The 19402-nt window shown below is 39.6% G+C and overlaps 1 protein-coding gene across 11 annotated transcripts in view; it reads right to left on the bottom strand.

Annotated features, from left to right (window-relative positions):
* Positions 1 to 2693: 2693 nt before the first annotated feature.
* Positions 2694 to 19402, bottom strand: part of RASGRP3 (RAS guanyl releasing protein 3) — a 98898-nt gene continuing 82189 nt past the window's right edge. For all 11 annotated transcript variants that reach the window (XM_025454199.3, XM_025454202.3, XM_025454201.3 and 8 more), the window contains 7 exons: positions 18947 to 19060; positions 15698 to 15813; positions 13043 to 13190; positions 9433 to 9469; positions 6928 to 7053; positions 6231 to 6595; positions 2694 to 4616 (listed from right to left, as the gene is read on the bottom strand). In XM_025454199.3, coding sequence (XP_025309984.1) covers positions 4608 to 4616; positions 6231 to 6595; positions 6928 to 7053; positions 9433 to 9469; positions 13043 to 13190; positions 15698 to 15813; positions 18947 to 19060 — 915 coding nt within the window. In that variant the 3' untranslated portion in view covers positions 2694 to 4607. The remainder of the gene's footprint in view (positions 4617 to 6230; positions 6596 to 6927; positions 7054 to 9432; positions 9470 to 13042; positions 13191 to 15697; positions 15814 to 18946; positions 19061 to 19402) is intronic.

The raw sequence follows: 19402 nt of genomic DNA, 5'->3' as shown, positions 1-19402 counted from the left end.
AGTAAGATTAGATAATTTCTTTTTCCCAACTTTTTAAACTACAAAACTTCAGAAAAGCATAAGAAATAGCACCATGAGGGGATCCCTGGGTGGCTCAGCAGTTTGGCGCCTGCCTTCAGCCCAGGGCGTGATCCTGGAACCTGCTTGGAGCCTGCTTCTCCCTCTGCCTGTGTCTCTGCCTCTCTCTCAGTCTGTGTCTCTCATGAATAAATAAAAACTTAAAAAAAAAAGAAAAGAAATAGCACCATGAATATCTATAGACCCTTTAATAAGTTAACATATACAGTATTCCCTATCAGCGGGGAACGTGTTCCAAAACCCCCAGTGGATGCCTGAAACCGCAGATAGTACTGAACATGTGTTTTCTCTTCTCCAAATGTACCTCTGATAAATTTTAATTTATAAATTAGGCACAGTAAGACATTAACAACAAATAATAAGAGAACATAAAATACTATAATGAAAGTTATATAAAAGTGGTCTCTCTTCTCTCAAAATATCTTATTGTGCTGTACTCACCCTTAGTCATCTTGTGAGGATGTGATGATAAACTGCCTGCGTGTTGAGACAAAATGAGGTGAGTGAAGCCCACAATACTGAATCTTGTGGCGTCTGACATACCATTAGGCTACTACTGATCTTTGACCTTCTGACAATGGGTCAGAAGAAGCGCCTGCTTCCAATGGCTTTGACTCCAGGTAACTGGAACTGTGGAAATCTGAACTACAGAGAAGGGGACTGCTATCCATATTTAAATTTCCCTAATTGCTGCCTCCAAAGTGTCTGCTTTATTTGTTGATCCAGAATCCCATCAAGGTATACAATATTGTATGTGGCTGTTGTGTTTCATTTGGTTAATGCATTTCATTTGATCCAGAACTACTCAGTCTCTTATTTATTTACTTACTTACTTATTTATTTATGAGAGTGAGCACAAGCAGGGGGAGCAGCAAATGGAGAGGGAGAAGCAGACTCCCCGCTGAGCATGGAGCCTGACGTGGGGCTCAATCCCAGGACCCCGAGATCATGACCTGAGCTGAAGACAGACGCTTAACCAGCTGAGCCACCCAGGTGCCCCAGCCCTTCTATTTTTTTTAATGACGTTTTATTTTTGAAGTGTTCAGGCCACCTGCCTTAGAGAATGTCCCCAAGCAATGTTTTCCTTATGCTGTTTTGCATAAACCACAAGTCACTTAGTTTCTGAATAGATATGAATTCCAAGTGCTTGTTTTTAACATTTTAAAAAGAAAATAAAGTAGATACTTTTGTTTGAGGTCTGAGTACACTCTAGACTTCAGCAAGTTTTGGATGCAACTTGGAGGAAATGATTTCCTGATGAGCCTTAAATCCCAAGTAGTTTCCTATCATTACCACCTTCGCTAGATGTAAAATATATTCTGGTTATCAAATGAATGGTGTACTTTTTATTTTAAAAATAATTGTTTTCCTCTTGTATGTCTCTATTAAACTAAATTCCTTCAAGAGTCAACCTCTTAAACCTAAGCTAGACGTTGACCTATATTTCTCTTAACTCATTTGCATTTTACCCATTTGGTTTCTTAGTCTTGCCTACCTCTATTCAAACAGAGAGAGAATAGCCAATGTTAGGAAACTGACCAGAATTAACCCTACACACACATAATGCCAGAAATAAGAAAAACCCCTTAAATATTTTTCATTTATATTTCTCATTTAAATAATTGTTTTTGATACAGAAGTTAGTTAAATGTTGGATATAGAGCTTCCAAAGTACACAGCCGTGTAGACATAGAGTCTGGGATCCTGTAGACAATTTTAGAAAAGAACCCTGCTTAACTGCAAAGTATTATTGACTGACTTACTATGTCTTTCCAAAGTACTTTTACATATATGATTCGACTTGATCCTTACAAGAGCTCTGTGAGGTAGTTGAGGAAGGGGTGAAATCTCTCGTTTTGAAATGAGGAAACTGAGGTTCAAACAGAGTACATGACTTGCCCAGGGTCTCATAACTACAACTGGCAGAGATGGGATTTAAATCTGATTGCGGATTACATGCCAGAGCCATATGGCCATATGTTCTTTGAATTTATGTCCTCAAAAATCAATATGTTTATTTTAGGTATGCTAAGGTTTCTATCATCAAGAACAGTTTGGTGCTCCCTTCTGTAGGAGTCCTGCCTTCGTTGTGAAACAGCAAGCCCTTTGGACCTTTGGAGGGACTCTGTTACCATGGATATTTGGGAACGTTATTGCTTCAGGAGGCTGCCACTAATACCAATTAGGGCCACCCTCTAGCTAGGCAAATCTAAAGATCAATCCAATCAGTACATCCTTCAAGGAAGACTCAGTTGCAGCGCCTAAACTATTCTCTCCTGGGACTTGATAATAGTCACTGTTAAGAGTCTGATTTTGCTTTTGCCTTTCACCAAAAAGGTGGTGGTGACCATTAAACCTACAAAAGGGAGGCCTGGAGGGACCAAACATAACAGTTCTTTTTGCTTCACCATGGGTTTGCCTAATTTACTTATCTTACTGATAATGGGAAACTGACAGATTAGAACCATCAGAGTTACCACTTGTTGTGAGTAAATAATATAATCAAAATTATAAAGCAGCTTCATTATGGACACAGAGTCCTCTTCAAGAAAATTGTAATACTAGTGTGTGTGTGCATGTGTGTGTATGTATACCCATATACACACATATACATGTTTTGTTTTCTTTGTTTGTATTTATTTGTTTTTTATTTGAGGTACATTTCTTATCTTCATCATAGGAAGGCTGACAATATAAAATTCTTAGATATGAAAACTCAAAAATAACCCAAACTAAGTGATGAGTGAAATAATTGCTTTGAGAGGAAAAAGAACAATCCAAATTTTCTTCTTGAATTTTCTTAAAATTAAAAAAACACACATGTTTAAGGTACTTAAATGGTCATTTTCTATTTTTAATTTTGTTAACACATATTTCATTGCATTTGGGAAGAGGAATAGATACTATATATACATAAAGCCAACACTTGGGGATGGCTGCTTGCTTTCTGAGGTTCTTTGCAAATGGTGAGCAAGTTCTCTTATTACATAGCTTGTTCAAAGCACCCTCAACTAATAACTTCATTTAATTCGCAATATTTCTGCAAATCAATTTCTCAATCTGTTTGGCACAATGAAGTCTGTCCTAGCAAATCTGGAATTGTACTTTAAGGAACCATCTCTCCTTAAAGGGTAGATATTAAATATTGCTTGTCTTTGTGCATTTTAGCACAGGACCTGCCTAAAGCAGGTGGTCAAGTGTTTGCTGAGTAGAACTGTCCTTAATTTTATCTAATGGAAAAAGAGAAGAAAGGCATTTATTTACTGAAGTGACTGCCCCAAATATAAATAAATTCAATCTTGTATGGTTTATACATTTAAACTTCCAATGAAGACCAGTGCACTTCTGTGGGGCCATAATTTCACACTGGCCACATGGCAGCAGGTCACTCCCCTCGTCCACTGGCTCAATTCAATCTCTATTTGAACACCTTGAACTAAGTTCTCTCTCCTCTAATCATGTAAAAAACAGACCCACCTGTAGCTCTGTAGGTCAAAGGGAGACATTGAAAAATACTGATACCTTAAAAGCTAAATAAAATATTAATCAAAGGTTTCTGAGGATTTGATTTCTATGACTACTCTTTAATTATGGATGGCAATATCTTCGGAAGAGGACAAAAGTTCTCTTTTATAATCAAAACTTTTCTTTTTTTAACAAACAAAGTTCTTAAAACTGTTTTGAATTTTTAAAGATTGCTGGTTGTTTTTCATTTCACTAAGTGGTTTGCTTGTTGGTTTGCTTCTCTCCTAAATTTTATCCGCCCAAACTTTAATTGATTTTGTAATCACTATCCACATTTCTTACTGGCAGTCTTAACAGGAGTCTTAAGAAAAATGGCTAAACATAGTCAGCTGAGACAAGTATACTTAATTTTCCCCCACAGCAATTATAAATATCAGGAGATTTTCATGGCTGTGTCATAGCTTCCTTAGGATGCAGAATTGGTAAGACTTATATGAACATAAATGTATGACCTGTTACACATTGTGACAGCGACTGTAGGGTAAGAACAATGTAAACATCTCTTTACGTTAGAAGAACCACCTCATTCCAGGATCTGAAGAGCTTTCTTTGTCCCCTCAAGAAAATAAGTCCTGGTCCCATCCAAAAAGCACACAAAAAAAGACCTCTAAATTGACTCCTCCCCCACCAAAAGTTTATAAAAATACTGAAATAATATTCTCACAAAAAAGTAGAGTTCAGAGAATGAGTATCAAGTACATGCAGAAAAGCTTTCACTTCACTCATATATAAATGGCTCTAGAGAAAGATACAGGAGAAATCTACTAGCTACATCACCCAGTCTTGGTAGCACCTGACTAGGGCCTGGGAAGGAGGAAATAAATAGTTCATAGGGTAAATCCTCTGTCCCATAGTCCAATCAGGGAGACCCCATGGTGTCACCAAGCAGTAAAAGTCCCAGATATCTTTTCAGATAACTTCCTGAGTTGGAGTGTTCTTCAGAGTTTCTCATCTTGCTCCTTCCAAATGCTGACATCATTGCCTCCAGTGTCCTCAGCCTGAAGTCAGCCATCCTGCAACATGAATCAGAACCTGTTGTATGGCTGGGTCACACTTAATAAAACAAGAATATTCTTAGAAAGCAGTTTATCAGTTACATTTGAGGGAACATCTGAAATGATCACTTTGATCAAATGATCAAGCACTTTGTACTCTTAAGATTTAGAGGGAATTAAAAGATCATGTATTCTACACAGCACATGAAATCTTAAATCTTATTCAACAAGTTTGCTTACATTAATGTTTCCTAAGAGGGGCTCCACAAAACACTGGTCTATGAAATATTTCTTGTTGAGGTTTCTCTCTTAGAAAAACACAATGTAAACTTGGGTAAGAGCACTGAGAAAATTTGTATGAGAGAAAAGATACATATCTATATAGGTATATGTAGAGATATGCAGAGAGAGCTATACATAAACATATCAAAACTTACAATAAACTGCATAAGACTTAAGATAATTTCTGGCCTCCTTATTAATTGTCTTCAATGAGGAAAAAACTAGAGGAATTTGGGTTAAAGGTCACTGGAGTTTTTCTCATCACAGGAAACCAAGGGGACTGTGTATTTAGGTCTCCCTAAAGAACGGAATGTGAAGGACTACCCATAAGAATAAAGAGCACTGGCTTGATTCAATAGGTTCTCTGCCTAACCCAATAATTCTGTTTATGAGAACGACTCCATAGGGAGGCTATGGCTGCCCTCCATGGCATGGCTTGAAAGGTTAGGAATATGACACTGATTTCCCCAAATCTTTTTTCTTAATACACTACGGACTGTTGACTAATAAATTTATCTAAGTCTAACTTGAATCAATTTATATTTTCAGCTTATTCTAACAAATTCCACATGCTTCCAATCTGCTTTGGATGATGTGAATGTCATTTTTATGTGGAGCCAGGGCCTGGCTTATAGAACCTTCAGGCTCCTATGTCTCTGATTCTCACCACCCCTGCTTCTCCATGATGCTGTCAAAAGACTTTTTTTTGCAGGTGTTGGGGGTGGTAAGGGCAAAAGTTTCCAACTCTTCTTCTCTATCTGCAAGTCTTTTGCTTCCACTGCCCATCACCCTCCCTCCCCTACCCTGATTCTAGCTTGGAAAACTAAACTGATACAGGTACTGGCCTATTGGATACACACAGTGAGTCATGGATCCCTGGGACATCATATCAGTCCACAGAAATGACAGCCTCACTAAGCTTTGGAATCCATCTGGTTCAATTTTATATATTAGGGAATTGAGGTGCAAAGAGAAGAAATCATTTGCCTGGGATCATATAACAAGCCAAGAGTAAGATGAAAAGTGGTATGTGTTAATGTGCAACCACTCAGCTCTCAAAACTAGTAGGCTAGGGGTACCTGGGTGGCTCAGTGGATTGGGCGTCTGCTTTCAGTTTAGGTCATGATCGCAAGGTCTGGGGATCAAGCCGCATGTTGGACTCCCTGTTCAGTGAGAAGCCTGCTTCTCCCTCTCTCTCTCTTTCATTCTCTCTCAAATAAATAAATAAAATCTTAAAAAAAAAAAAAAAAGAAACCTACTAGGCTGTCTCCTGGACTCACTATAATGGTTGTCTCAGCCCCTTTTAGCCTCCTTCTTGTGATTTTACTTGTGCTTTGACCCAGAACTGACCTCACCATCCTGTCTGGTCTCACCCACGTCTGCTTCATCCTGGTCAGGCTCAAACTCGGTACCCCGGTCCACAACATCCACACCAGCCTGCACCCTGGGCTTCTCATTTTCCCACTTGGCAAAACCTTTGTCCTTTGCTGCTTTGTCATGGAACTTGGATTTCATTTTGGGGAAGGTATGCGACCCTGAGTCCCCCCAGCCAGCCTCTGACCATACAGGCTCGGTCTGAGTGGCCTGGCTGGTGGTAGCCCTCTGCAGCCTCACAGAGATCTTGCGAGAAGAGCCTGTAACCAGTGTGATGGCTCTGCTGTCCAGGTCTCGGTGTCCTGCAGCCACGCCTGGGAACTCGAACACCTCATCCTGCACTGGAAGAGGAGAGACTGTTGTGATTATTTGACATCTGATTGCTTTAGAGCAAACTGTCAAAGCTGGTGCAAATCACAGGAGTCTGATGAGCAAGGCCCTAGAAGGACAGACCAGAGGTGGACCCAAACTGCCTGCAGGTGAAATGCATAGATGTGAGACCTGAGAGCAGAGAGAAGCAGGTGGGAGTCAAGGGTATAGCCATAGCTACTCACCCTGAAGTAGGGTGTTTATAATGACTCTGACCAGGTTCAGATCCAGAACCCAATGAAAGGCCAATATGGAAAGATGAGCAGAAGGAAATTGAGGTAGAAAAGAAAGCAGAGGATCTTACCTGGGGGCAATGAGGGGCTTCCAGGCAGTGACCCATGACTACTGCCCAAGGAGGGAGCACGAGCAAATCTCCTACAGGCCAGAACCAGGAGGTCTTTGCACTGTTTGTGACAATTGGCTCCACAGTCTGAAAAATCACCAAGTATCACAAACGATTAGTGGCAACCATGTGCACCTGGTGCTGACTGGGCTGCCAGGGTGCCCCTGAGCTGTTGGCTGTGCCCTCCCCCTCCTCTGCTCCATGTTGACTCAGAGTCCAACTCAGGCCTGCAGAGTGTGTCTAGGGACCAGAGAAAGGCCAGTGGGACTTACTTGCCTCCCCGGGGTTCCTCTCACACTTGCTTAACTTCTTCCTCTACACAATTCATTGAGGCGCTGGGGAGCAAACCAGCAGGGCATAGACCTAGCAGGGAGTTGCCTTTGCCCCAAACTAAATGCCAATTCCATGGGACTGGGGTTGCCTCCCAGGCTCCACCAAGAGGCTCCTTGAGCCAGAATGAGGGAAAGAAACCCCAACTTCTAGTGTCTTCTAGGCCCAACAGCTGCCTCCGCTCATTTACAGTCAGGTATCCCTTTATTCGGTATCTGCCTGCATTTTATTATTCTTCTTCATTCCTCCAATTTTTTAAAAATATTTTTTTATTTATTCACGAGAGACACGGAGAGAGGCAGAGACAAAGGCAGAGGGAGAAGCAGGTTCCCTGCAGGGAGCCTGATGCAGGACTGGATCCCAGGACTCCAGGATCACGACCTGAGCCGAAGGCAGATGCTCAACCACCGAGCCACCAGGCATCCCCCTCTAAATCTTTTCTAGAACAAGGGATCTTATCTCCTGCTTCCTGTCTTTGCATAGAAACAGAAAACAAGATGGGCTTATGCCCAATAACATATTCTAGATTTGATTATGGCTTTGAAATGGCAGCAGACTCTGTAAAACTCCCATTAGAATGCTTTAGTTAAGAAAGTAGACTATAAATTGCTACTTAGAGTAGAAAACTTGGGCTGCTTTGCAAAAGAGAAACACAGTTATTTCCCATAGAGGGTTCTACATTTCTCTTAGAAATGAACAGATAGGATCATTTTAAAGAGCGTATTTCTCCCTATCAAAGAAGATCTTTCTAATTCTTTCCAATACTCGCTTTCCCCTCAAATGATCTTATTTCAAATACTCTTGTAATGACAGCATGGAAAGACTAAATTATAATGAAATGTTGTCTATTTTAATTAATTTTAACATTCTTTTGCCTTTAAGAGAAAATACTGTATATACACAGATGATCCAAGGGTTTAATTGATTTTCATCTTCATAAAAGTGTGTTTATATGTGTGTGTGTGTCTGTCTTTAGAGGATAAGGGTCAGAAACCAGAATAAAACTATAGCTAGGTGGTAAGATATCTTTGCTGTATCTTTGCTGCTTGAAAGTACAAATCCAAGTTACACTCAGACAACTAATACCAAGAACTAAAGGGAAGGTTTTTGAGATGAAAAGGTGGCTCCTATTGAGCTTCAGGAAACTCTGTTCATACAACACGAGGACCAAATCCTAAAAGATAGCTAGGGAAAAAAGGCACCAAAAGGCAATAGTATTAATCTGAAAGCATTCTGTAATGAAAATGTTTTCTTTTGTAGTGATATCTTTCAAGAGCATTGTCAGATTCTTAAAACCATCAGTAAACTATCCAGTAATTTCTTTATTTAAACACCAATAATATATGGCGGGTGGGGAGATGGGGTCACTGGGTGATAGGCATTAAGGAGGGCACATGATGTAATGAGCACTGGGTGTTATATGCAACTGATGAATCACTAAACTCTATCCCTGAAACTAATAAAAGAGTATATGCTAATTAATTGACTTTAAATAAAATTTAAAAATAAACATCAATAATATATAATGATCATATAGGCACTAGTGTCAAGAGTCCTAAGTGCCTATTAATATGCATGTATATTGCATTTATCAAGTTATATTTCTTTATTTGTTAATAAACTTCAATTAATTGGGGAACCATATGAACAAATTCATTGAAAGGGACAAAAATAAGTTTTAAGGAGAAACTTTAAATCTGTTTTTCATCCATCATCTGTGATTTAGTGGCAAAAGGAATAGCTAGCTGTATGTGAGAGCAGAAAGAAAGGCATATGTATTACAGGAATGAGTATGTGCTTATTCCCATGAAGGACAAAGTTCTTTTATATGGTATTTTAGTTAGGCCTTTTCCACTCCAAAATTCTCACCCTAACTGTGTGATGTTTCACAAGACATCCTAGTGAAGAGGCCACATGTCTGTGGGTTGATAAGGGTGGTTTGCTTGCTCTTGCAAGCAAGAATTGTGAAATTCTGATTGAGGCTATCCAGAACTGCAGGGATTTTTTCCCCTAGACACATTACCTTCTTCAGTTGCCAGTGGCCCAAAGACCTGAGTTCTCCAAGATGCCAAGAGTTTCTGTAGTTTTGTCAGACACACGGACATTTTAACATTTTACAACATAACATTTATTTACCTTTGCATTTGTATCCTTGCTTGATTATGCCCCAGAGCTGTAACAAAAGACAAAAGAATGTCAGAGAATCTGAATTAAAATCTGGAAAAAACAAAACAAGGCCAGAGAGAAGGAAGTCCTGGGAAGCATGATGGCTGGTAGAGCACAAACAGGATGTAACTGATCCTGACACCCTTCCTGTCAGATAGAAGAATGGTCTCCTAGCTCACTCCAGCTGGGGTGATAACAGTTGTGCTTCCCTTTTCTATCTGAAAGCCAAATGGGAGCCGGGATGGGAGACTGATATTGGTACATTTATTGGACCTTGGTATAATGCGTTCTCAGCAAAATTTACTGGGGAGACTGTCACTGTTCTTGGAAGCCCCCAGCTCCCTCTGCCTTCTTTTTAATCACTCCAGCTGCTCTTGGCGCCCCCTAACGAAATAAAGCAAACATGGTGCATATCCCACTAACGCGCTCGCGTGGTACTAGGCTCTTTTCTGAGTAGCATTTGTACCCTGAAAGAATACAGAGAAGGAAAAGATCTATTTGTTCACGTAGTCATTCTCTGATTGCTCAGTGTTTGGCCTGTGCCAGGGCTCAGGGAGATGCAGAAAGCTTTCAGATTGTGCCAACCCCAGAGGAAGTAGGATGTAGGAAGTGACAAGTGCCTCTGGAGAGATGTGAGGGCCTACAGTTTAAGGAGGGGTGTTTCCTTAGGGGGTTCAGGGGATCATCCTGGTGGTGGTGTGTTCTTCCCCATGCCTCCCACAGCATTGCTCATGGATCCCAGGGAAACAGAAACATAAATATTAATGAATTCAGTGGGCTTAGCTTTAAGCTGGAAAAACTCCATTTGTAACCTTTTAGTGGTTATGTTAGGTGACTGATACCTGGTTAATACAATGATTCTAAAAGAAACAGGACCGGTGGTATATGGGGACTGATGGGAGTGTCATTTACCTCTATGATAGGGGAACAATGCCCTGAGAGTGGTCATTATGACCCTCTCTATAAGAAGAATAAATAAATAAATAAATAAATGCCAGTAAATAAAATAAATGCCAATGTCAAGTGATTCGAGGGTGTCAGGAAGACCGATCCTTACCCTCTTTCTGACAAGGAAATTCCACCAGTGGTAAGTGATTCTTTTGAGTCTTAAAAGTTATCATGTCCTCCCAAGTACATTATTAAGTTGCAAATGTATGCTGGGAAGGTAGGATTATTAAGACAACTGATTGGAAGCAAGGCCTCAGTTACCTTGGATGACTGGAAGAGGATAAGGAACAGTCTATCCAGAAAGGGGAAGGGGCATCAGGGTAATCACATCATGCCAGAGCTACAGGGATCTTCAAGATAATCTAGTTTTCTTCTCTCCTATAACAAGTGAGTGGGATGACCCAGAAAATTAAATAATCTGCAAGGTCGCACATCTGGGAAACTTTGCAATGGTAAGAAATCCTTTGCTCACAGAGCCCTTGGTGACAGCAATAACAATAATAATGACAGCTAACATTTATTGAACTTTTGTTGTGTGAGAGGCACTGTTTTAAGCTTTTCTAGTTAATGTATGTTAACTCATTGCATGCTATGTATATTTAGACTGAGCTATAAACAGGTGATGTCACTTGGCAAGGTCTGTCTCATTGCTAGTGAGTAAGAAAAGAAGAATGTGTCACAGGAGGGAAAGACAGGAAGCCACTGCTCCTGGGTGTTTTGTGTGTGACCAAAAGCAACTGATCTAGGACAAGAGAAGTTAAGATTTGAGAAGAAGCATTCTAATATCCAGATATGGCACATTATCAGCATAGCTGCAGGAACTGCTAGAAAAGATAGAGTGAAGCCTGAGTCCTATCAGGAGGGAAACTCAGGGCATTGCTTGTTAACGTTCCTTAATAATGAAGAGACAACACAAGACAGGAAGAGGCTCTGGGTCACTGTCACTGCCAGCCAAGGACAGGAGATAGTGACCTCATGTGGATGGGTGTATAAGACTTATTTCCCCAGGCTTTGATGTGAGACTTCAGGTTGCTTTAAGATTTGAAGGGACTACAATGTAAGGAGCACTGGGAGTGCATATGAGTCATGGGCCTGCTGCTAATGCTCCCTGTGATCTTACAGAAATCACTAATCTTCTCCAGACCTCAAAACAAGGGAATTAGCAAAATTCTTTCAGTTCGGGAATTCTGAGATAAATGGATTTCAAATACTGTTTGTTTTGCTTACCCCTAAAATGGAATTTATTTCAAAGGCAGGTGGTCCAGGCACCAAAAAATAGTTCCTTGCTTTCCCCTACAATTCCTTTCAATGACACATCTAAACTTATAAATCCCTCTGAAAACCAATGGACTTTAAAAAAAAAAAATGTGTGTGAATAAAGATCAAATCAAATCTCATCCATTGAAATTAAATATATTTTGAAGAATAAAAAGGGCTATTAAAACATTAAATGACTTAATTTCAATTAACCTCGAAAATATTAAGGAGCACTTAAGAGGAGAAGTATTTATTCTGAGCTACATGACGTGCAACACGTCTGATGTCATTTAAGTATTGCAACAACATGGCAGGATGTGTGCTTGAACACAAACTCCTGTCCTTGGGGCCCCCTAAAGCCAATGCTTCAAGCTTGGGATGAGAAAAGTGTAATTTTTGCAGCAGTACATAATATCAGCTGTGAATTCAAAGGAGTCACCAGTGGACACAATGGCTGAATAAAGCTAACATAACTGAGCTCTGGCATTTGGACAAAGGAGCAGTAGCCATGCTGGCTGCTGGGCCATCCTCACCTACAGGATCACATTTTCATCTTCTACAATTTGGGTAACAACTAGAGTTTCAGGGCCCATGAGTCTTTGTTCAATATCAGGGCCAAAGCTGCTCTTAGTTGCAAAGAATTATCAAATGTGGGGAAACAAAGTGTAGGTAGCTGTGTAGGTAGAGTGCAGGATTTAGAGTCAGAACACCTGTGTTTGAGTCCCGGCTCTGGTGATTACTGACTGTATGATCCTGGAAACCTGACTTATCCTCTCTGGACCTCGCTGTCTTACTAGGCAGATGGGGAGAATAAAATGTCCACTTCATGAGTGAGTGATGAGGATTAATTACACTAACGTCTATGGAAGCACTTCATTACTGTCAAGTGCCAAGTAAATGTTATTTATTATTATAACCATCTTCCCTCCAAAAAGATTTTTTCCTTTTTGGGTTATGAATTATTGAGCCATGCCATGATGGATTTCTAGTGACTGACGTCACATGAAACAAGAACTGGGAAGAACTGGCTAAGATAAATACTCCCCTTAATTGCACCTGCTATGAGTATTAGCACTGAATGCCAAGGCTCATTGGGCAGAAACTTGCCTTGGCAGGGATTAACAGACAAACTGCTCTCTTGAGTTAACAAGCCTCACCCTCCTTCTCTGTCATCAGCCCTGCATTCCTAGAAAGAACATAGTGAAACCTGCAGATCTTGCTTTTGTTTTTAACTTAATTTTTAATTTCAGGGAGCCATCATATTTTACTTCTGATCTAAAGCAGACAATACCCTGTTGGTGTATCATTTTCCTACCTTCTCAGAATGAGGCACGGATAACTACCCACAAGAGAAAACAATAGAAAACAGACTTACAAATCCTGCACAGTGTTCACAGAAGGTTGGCTTGAGATAGGTCATCTCCTGAAAATTATGGACAAATCCTGGTCCCATCTTACAGTGTAATTGGGATTTCGCTCGTAGGAAGTAAGCCATCATTTCGTCTTTACTAATTAGGCCATCCCTGTGAAGAGAATCAGAAAAAGGAGGGGTCTTTGAAGATCATGTTGCTAAGTGGCTGACACACTTTAATCACCCAATGCTCCAAACCTTTGTGGCCAAAAGTGGGCGGGGAGTGATGTTCTTTCTGAAAGGAGAGAACCTCAAAGACAGCATTTAGTGTCAAAGGCTTTCTTAGTAAGGAGGAGATATGTACGTGTATCCTAGGCACTGTACTAAGGAAAGTCTCCTTCATTTCCAAATGGTAGTTTCCAGAAGGAAAACTCCTTTCTAGCCCGTACCTAGCAATAGGGTGTGTAAGAATCGGGTTGCTGGAGAAAGGCAGCAAACTGTAATAACTGGGTCACCATGCTCAAGTTCATTCAGCCTGATGTCATCCAGGCCACTATTATTAGTAATCTCTCATTCATATGTTACTGGCTTATAGACCATTTGCCAGCACAATTCCCCCAGATCTTTTTCACAAAGAACCCTCCAGACTTCTAGTTTACCAAGAGATCAAATCCACCTGAAGTAGGTGATCTTCACACGGCTTCTCTCCACATCAGAATGTACTGGAGGCCACACCCTTCTGTGCCAATTCAGAATCCCTTTTTATCTTCTTGGGTCCTCCCATCTCTGAGGAAATCAGGCTCCCATCTCCTACCCTGCAGCCTCCCAGGATGCGGCTCCTTCCAGGTTCTGCTCAGTTTCTTCACCCACTCCTTCCTCTGTATACAAATATGCTCACAACTCCCTTGCCTGGAAAATGTCTTTCCTCAGCCTTGCTTCCATCCCATGTACCTGTTTTTTCCCTTTCCCTTTTCTTACTCCCAAAGTATTAAAAAAGAATATTCATTAGAGATTATTCCCCCCTTCGTTTACTTTTCACTCCAAATAACCAGGCTTCTAGCCCTACGATTCTATTGAAACTGTCACAATGACATCCTCAGTGGCCTTCTCACCCCTTGAAGTTGTTGGCCTCCTGGGCTGCATGTGGCATGCGGACAAGCTTCTTCTTTGGTGATCCTCTCCTCCATGTAACCCTGTGATTCCACACAGCCCAGTTTCTCTCCTGCCTCCCATGCTCCTCTTTCTCTGGCTCTCTTATAGGATCAACTTATTCCTTTTAGCTTCATGGTATGGGGTAGAGGGTAAGAGTCCCCAAAGCTGCCCTCCTCAGGCCCCAAGCTCATGTTCTTCTCAACTTTCCCATCAGAATTTGCTCACATGCCTGGGACTCCAGCTTGCCTGGCTGGGCTGAAGACCCAGCAATGTATACCTCTGCAACTGTTCTGCTGAACCTTGGTATCATATCTACACCTTACTAGAATCTCCTGGATGTTCTACTTGCCTCTCAAAATTGACATATCTCAGCTTGTCTGACAAAAATCATGTAAGCTATGAATATTTCAAACCTTCATTTTTAGTAAAAAAAACATTTTTATATATCTTTGCTGGGACAGTGTTTGGTCCATCTAAAGAACTGGCAGAAAAAAAAGAGATGAAGAGTAGGAAGTGATTTTAAGTTCATGTCCTACCTACATGTTCCTGACAGAAACAAACTAAGGGAAGTAGATAGTAAGCAGGTAACTTAAATTTTACTTTGTAAAAGAAGTTTATATTTCTAACAATTTATTTCAAATTATTCTTTGTTCTAGATATGCAATGAAGATGAATTAAGGTTTTAAGGTGTTTGTGATAAAATACCAAGGCTTTCCTTGGTGTATTGAATTACTTACAGATTTAGTTTTTAAAAAATTCTCACACCAACAAAAATATTACAGGATGTTAAAGTGATATAATTTGGACATTTCACCAATATAAAATCTAGCATCTCATTACAGATGCTTTTGAAACAAGGAACTAATCTCACACAATTAAAAATTAAGCAATCAAATTACTAATGCCAGTGTTTCTCTGCAATATATATTTTTTATCATTATTTTCTAATGAGCTGGCTTTTAGCCTCTAAAGTCATCTAATTTTCAGGAATCATTTGAAGCTAAAGAGAAATATATTTTTACTTCATTTATCAGAACAACCTTTGTGCTAGCAAAGAGAAAAAGCAAGGACACTTCCTGGCTACCTATAGATATCATCTGCTCTTCTGCATACTATAAGTAATTTAAAATAATTTTACCTATTTGTGTGTTTTAGGATTGCCCTCAAGTCCTTTGATGCTGAGGACTTGACGAGCCTAGGTGTAACTATATTTCTCATCTACTCTTGTTCGATGGAGGTTTTGGGGTTGATGAAATAGCTAAGCAGAAGTAATGTGGAGAAAGGAAATTTGGGCTCATTTGCAAATGGGCACTCAGATTTAACACGGATGGTGTAGTCTGACCTGTGACTTTATCCAGTCATGTTTGTGGACACCAAGAAAAAAATCAGTGAAACATTGGACTTCTCTCATCAATGTGCTAGGATTAAAGCTGTCAGGATGTAAATTAAAGATATCCCTGTTCTCCTCTGACACTAATTTTCTACTTCAGTATAGTTGCATTACAATATAACAAAATTAAAACTTACTGATCTTTGTCCAGCACACAGAAGGAATCCAAAAAGGGAAAATTGGCAGCTATACTTTCAAAGTCCTCTTGGGAGATGTACCCATCATGGTCATGGTCATAGTTTCTAAACACAGACTGAAAAGGAAAGACAAATATTTATTGAATAGCTATATGAGTCAGGCTCTGAACTGATTATTGGGAAAGCAGTGATAATCAGAATATTGTTCTATCAAGGATCTTGGAACCCAGTGGGAGATAATGAAATCCAGAAGTCTTTATGGTATAACAAGATAAGTGTAATGCTGAGGATAAAAATAGTCTGTTAAGTGGGGAGAGTGGAACAGAAAATGAAGCTTTAAAATGTTAAATTATCTAAAAAATTCAAGTATGCTCTAAATGCAATTTCAATCAGAATTCCAGTGGGAATTTGTTTGAAATGAACACATTGATTCTAAAGTTCAAATAGAAGTGAACATGTTGAGAATAGCCTAAAATTGTTTAAGATGAAAAATAATGAGGGAGAATGTGTCCTATCAGAAATCAAATAATCTACAAAGTTATGTGAATCAAACAACATGGTACTGTAACTTACTACAGGGAGCAGAGTCTGGAAATAGACCTATGTATATACAGGAAATTAGAATATCAAAAACTATCTTTTCAAATCCACAGGGAAATTAAAGATCATCCAATGACTGCTTTGAGTTAAAATGCTAATACTCTTACAAAATCAATTGCCCCAAACTAAATTCTAGATGCATTAAATATTCTAATGTAAAAACTAAAGCTATAAAAATATGAAAGGTAAGTAGATAAAAATATTTTTTTGTTTTGTGTTGAGTGGGAAAGGCCTTTCTTACCATGACAGTGAAGTCAACAGCTATAAACGAAAACATTTTATTACATAAAATGCAAAATATCTGAATCAAAAAAGCTCAGCTGATAAATTTAAAGATAACTGACAGAGAAGATTATTTGCAAATATACATGAGAGCAAAGACACAAAAGGAAAATGGGAAATCACCAAAGTAAAAATACAAATGGCCAATACATTCATGGAAAATGATCGATTCTGCTAATAATTACAGAAACACAGAGAAAAAAAAATTTTTAACCTCTCAGATTGGAAAACATTAAGATAATTGGCAATTTCCTAGGGTGTGAGAAAATAGGCACTCTCCTATTAGTTGATAAAGTAAATAGCTACAATTTTTCTGGAGGATAGTCAGTGCTTACTCTCTGACCCAGCAGTTCCACTTAGGGGAATCTGTTCCAGGAAAACAGTTGAACAGTGTTACTTAGGGGCATACATGGGTGTATGTGTTTATGGGGAGCATAAAGTCATACAAGATAATTTACAAATTATCAGTGTTTATCCCTAGAGAGCAGAATCCCCAAGGCATAAAAGTAAGGCTTGTATTCTCTATATTTTATGACAAATTGCATATTTACAATGATTCTGACTTTCTTTATAACCAGAGAAAAATAAAAGTTTTCCATTGCCCTCTGCTAAATTGAATTTTCAAAAAGGTTTGTTAAGTTCTCCTCAAAAACACAATGTGATCTGATATATGCAAACAGATCATAATGAGTCTTTCTCCCTTTTCCCCATGGTTTCTGTTTATTCTCTTTTATCCATATTGCCCTATGTTGTAAGCTGCTTCAGGAGTATTTTGGAAGATGACAAAGGCATAAATGAACAAATTACTTAATTAAAAATTGACTGTTTAGCACTGTAAGTTTATTTTTAGATAGCTGAATTGTGCAAAATCATAAAGCATTACATTTTTTGCAAGTCTCAATATCAATATTTATCTACAAAGTTGCTTGAAATGAACTATTCTACAGTACCTACTATTTATAGTCTAATATCCATATTCATGTCAAAATACAATCTTTTTTGTAGAATAAAATTTAGTAGAAAAATTCATAATAAAGCCCAGTCTTTCCTTTGATTGAACCAAAAGTAGGCAACATATTCAAACTGAGCCACCCTTCCCCCATGAAATCGGAGAGAAAATAAGAGAGATGTCATAAGGGAAGAGAGAGACTCCCCATGTGGAGCAAAGAAAGTCCGTTTGCAGATAATGGAATGAGCACACAGCGAAAAGCAGAGAAGAGAGTAGGAGAATCATTCTGTCTTTTATTTCCTGGTTACAGACCTTCCTGAGCTGTAACTCCATCCTGCTTGGATCCCTTACCCCCCCTTCCTTGGCTCCAAGTTGGATCTGCTACCACAGCACCAACACATGGCTTCCACTGGAGCTTATGCTTCTCAGTGCCTTCCCTCATCCTTTCTGACCTTTCCTTGCTGCCTCATAGGCTCCACAGAACTTTCCTTTCAATGCATCACAGTTCCCTGAACGATCCAAGATGTAGAATGTTCTTTTTCTTTAAACATCCAACCTCAGCAAAAAGTTCATTTTATCCCAAAGATAAAAGATATGATCCTATTGCATCATATCCAGCCATGAAAGCAGATGTTTAATCAGGGATCACAGTTTTGTTTTGTTCTAAGATTTTATTTATTTATTCATGAGAGACACACATACACAGAAGGAGAGGGAGAGAGAGAGAGAGAGAGAGGCAGAGACACAGGTAGAGGGAGAAGCAGGCTCGACATGGGACTGACGCGGGACTCGATCCCGGGTCTCCAGGATCAGGCCCTGGGTCAAAGGTGGTGCTAAACTGCTGAGCCACCTGGGCTGCACAGGATCACAGTTTTTAGGGCCAGGTATGTTTCCATTTGCCCCACATTGGCACTTCTACTCTTCTTTCTCCATGGAAAACTCTGATAGAGATCTGTCCATCATTTAGTGATGTTTCAGACCTAAATGGCATTGTGCTGCTGTGTCACAGACTCCCAGTACATACAGCAAGAGAAACTATGCAACATACAGGATTTTTTCCTACCCTCAGGTTATTAATTTATTGGGCATTTTATTGTGATCCACATAGGTTTTCTAATGAGTAGATTCTAATTCCCAAAGAGTCCCTCAAGTTGCAAGGGCAACAGTGGCATCAAATGCTACAGAAAGAGAGTTGGAAGTAGCTGAGGGTATTTGGGCAAATGAGAACAGAAGGCCAGAAGGGGGAGGGGTCCTTTCTGGGAGTCTCCCCCAGAGGCCAATGCCAGTAGACCTAAGTATCTGCTAAATTGTTCCTACCTGCCAGAGGGCTGTTTCATTGACTTCAGCTGACTCTTGGGCAACTATAGAATATTCTGGAAAGAGAAAGGGGCCTTCTACTCTCTCCCTCAATCACTCACCTCAACTAATTTCCTTATGTGCTTGTTGATGACTGTGGGGTCTGGCTTTGGCATCACTCCTGATGCCCACTCCAGGGGCACCACAGGCTTGGTGGGCGTCGTAGGGGAGGTAGGCTGTGACAGAAAAAAACACATTTTTCAACTTTATCTGAGACCTTGAGCAATTAGGGGACAAAGAGAAAGACATATACATTTTATATATTAATAATACCAGGAAAAACTTATATATTAGCTCTTAAATGTTGTAAAAAACGAGCATCTTTTGTCAATGGGATCTACTCTGTGGCTAAATACACATTTGGATAGTGCATTTTCTGTAGCAGTAGCCTGGATTCCATTATTTTAAGTGGAAAAAGAGGTATTGCTCTTCCAACACACCAAAAAATCCTATCTTGTCTCCCCAAACATTACTAAAACATTCTCAAAACCTATATAATACTCCATACAGATTTTTGT

Source organism: Canis lupus, chromosome 17 (genome assembly GCF_003254725.2).
Source record: "Canis lupus dingo isolate Sandy chromosome 17, ASM325472v2, whole genome shotgun sequence".
Classification (NCBI taxonomy): Eukaryota; Metazoa; Chordata; class Mammalia; order Carnivora; family Canidae; genus Canis; species Canis lupus.
This window is presented reverse-complemented; position numbering and strand designations above follow the sequence as displayed.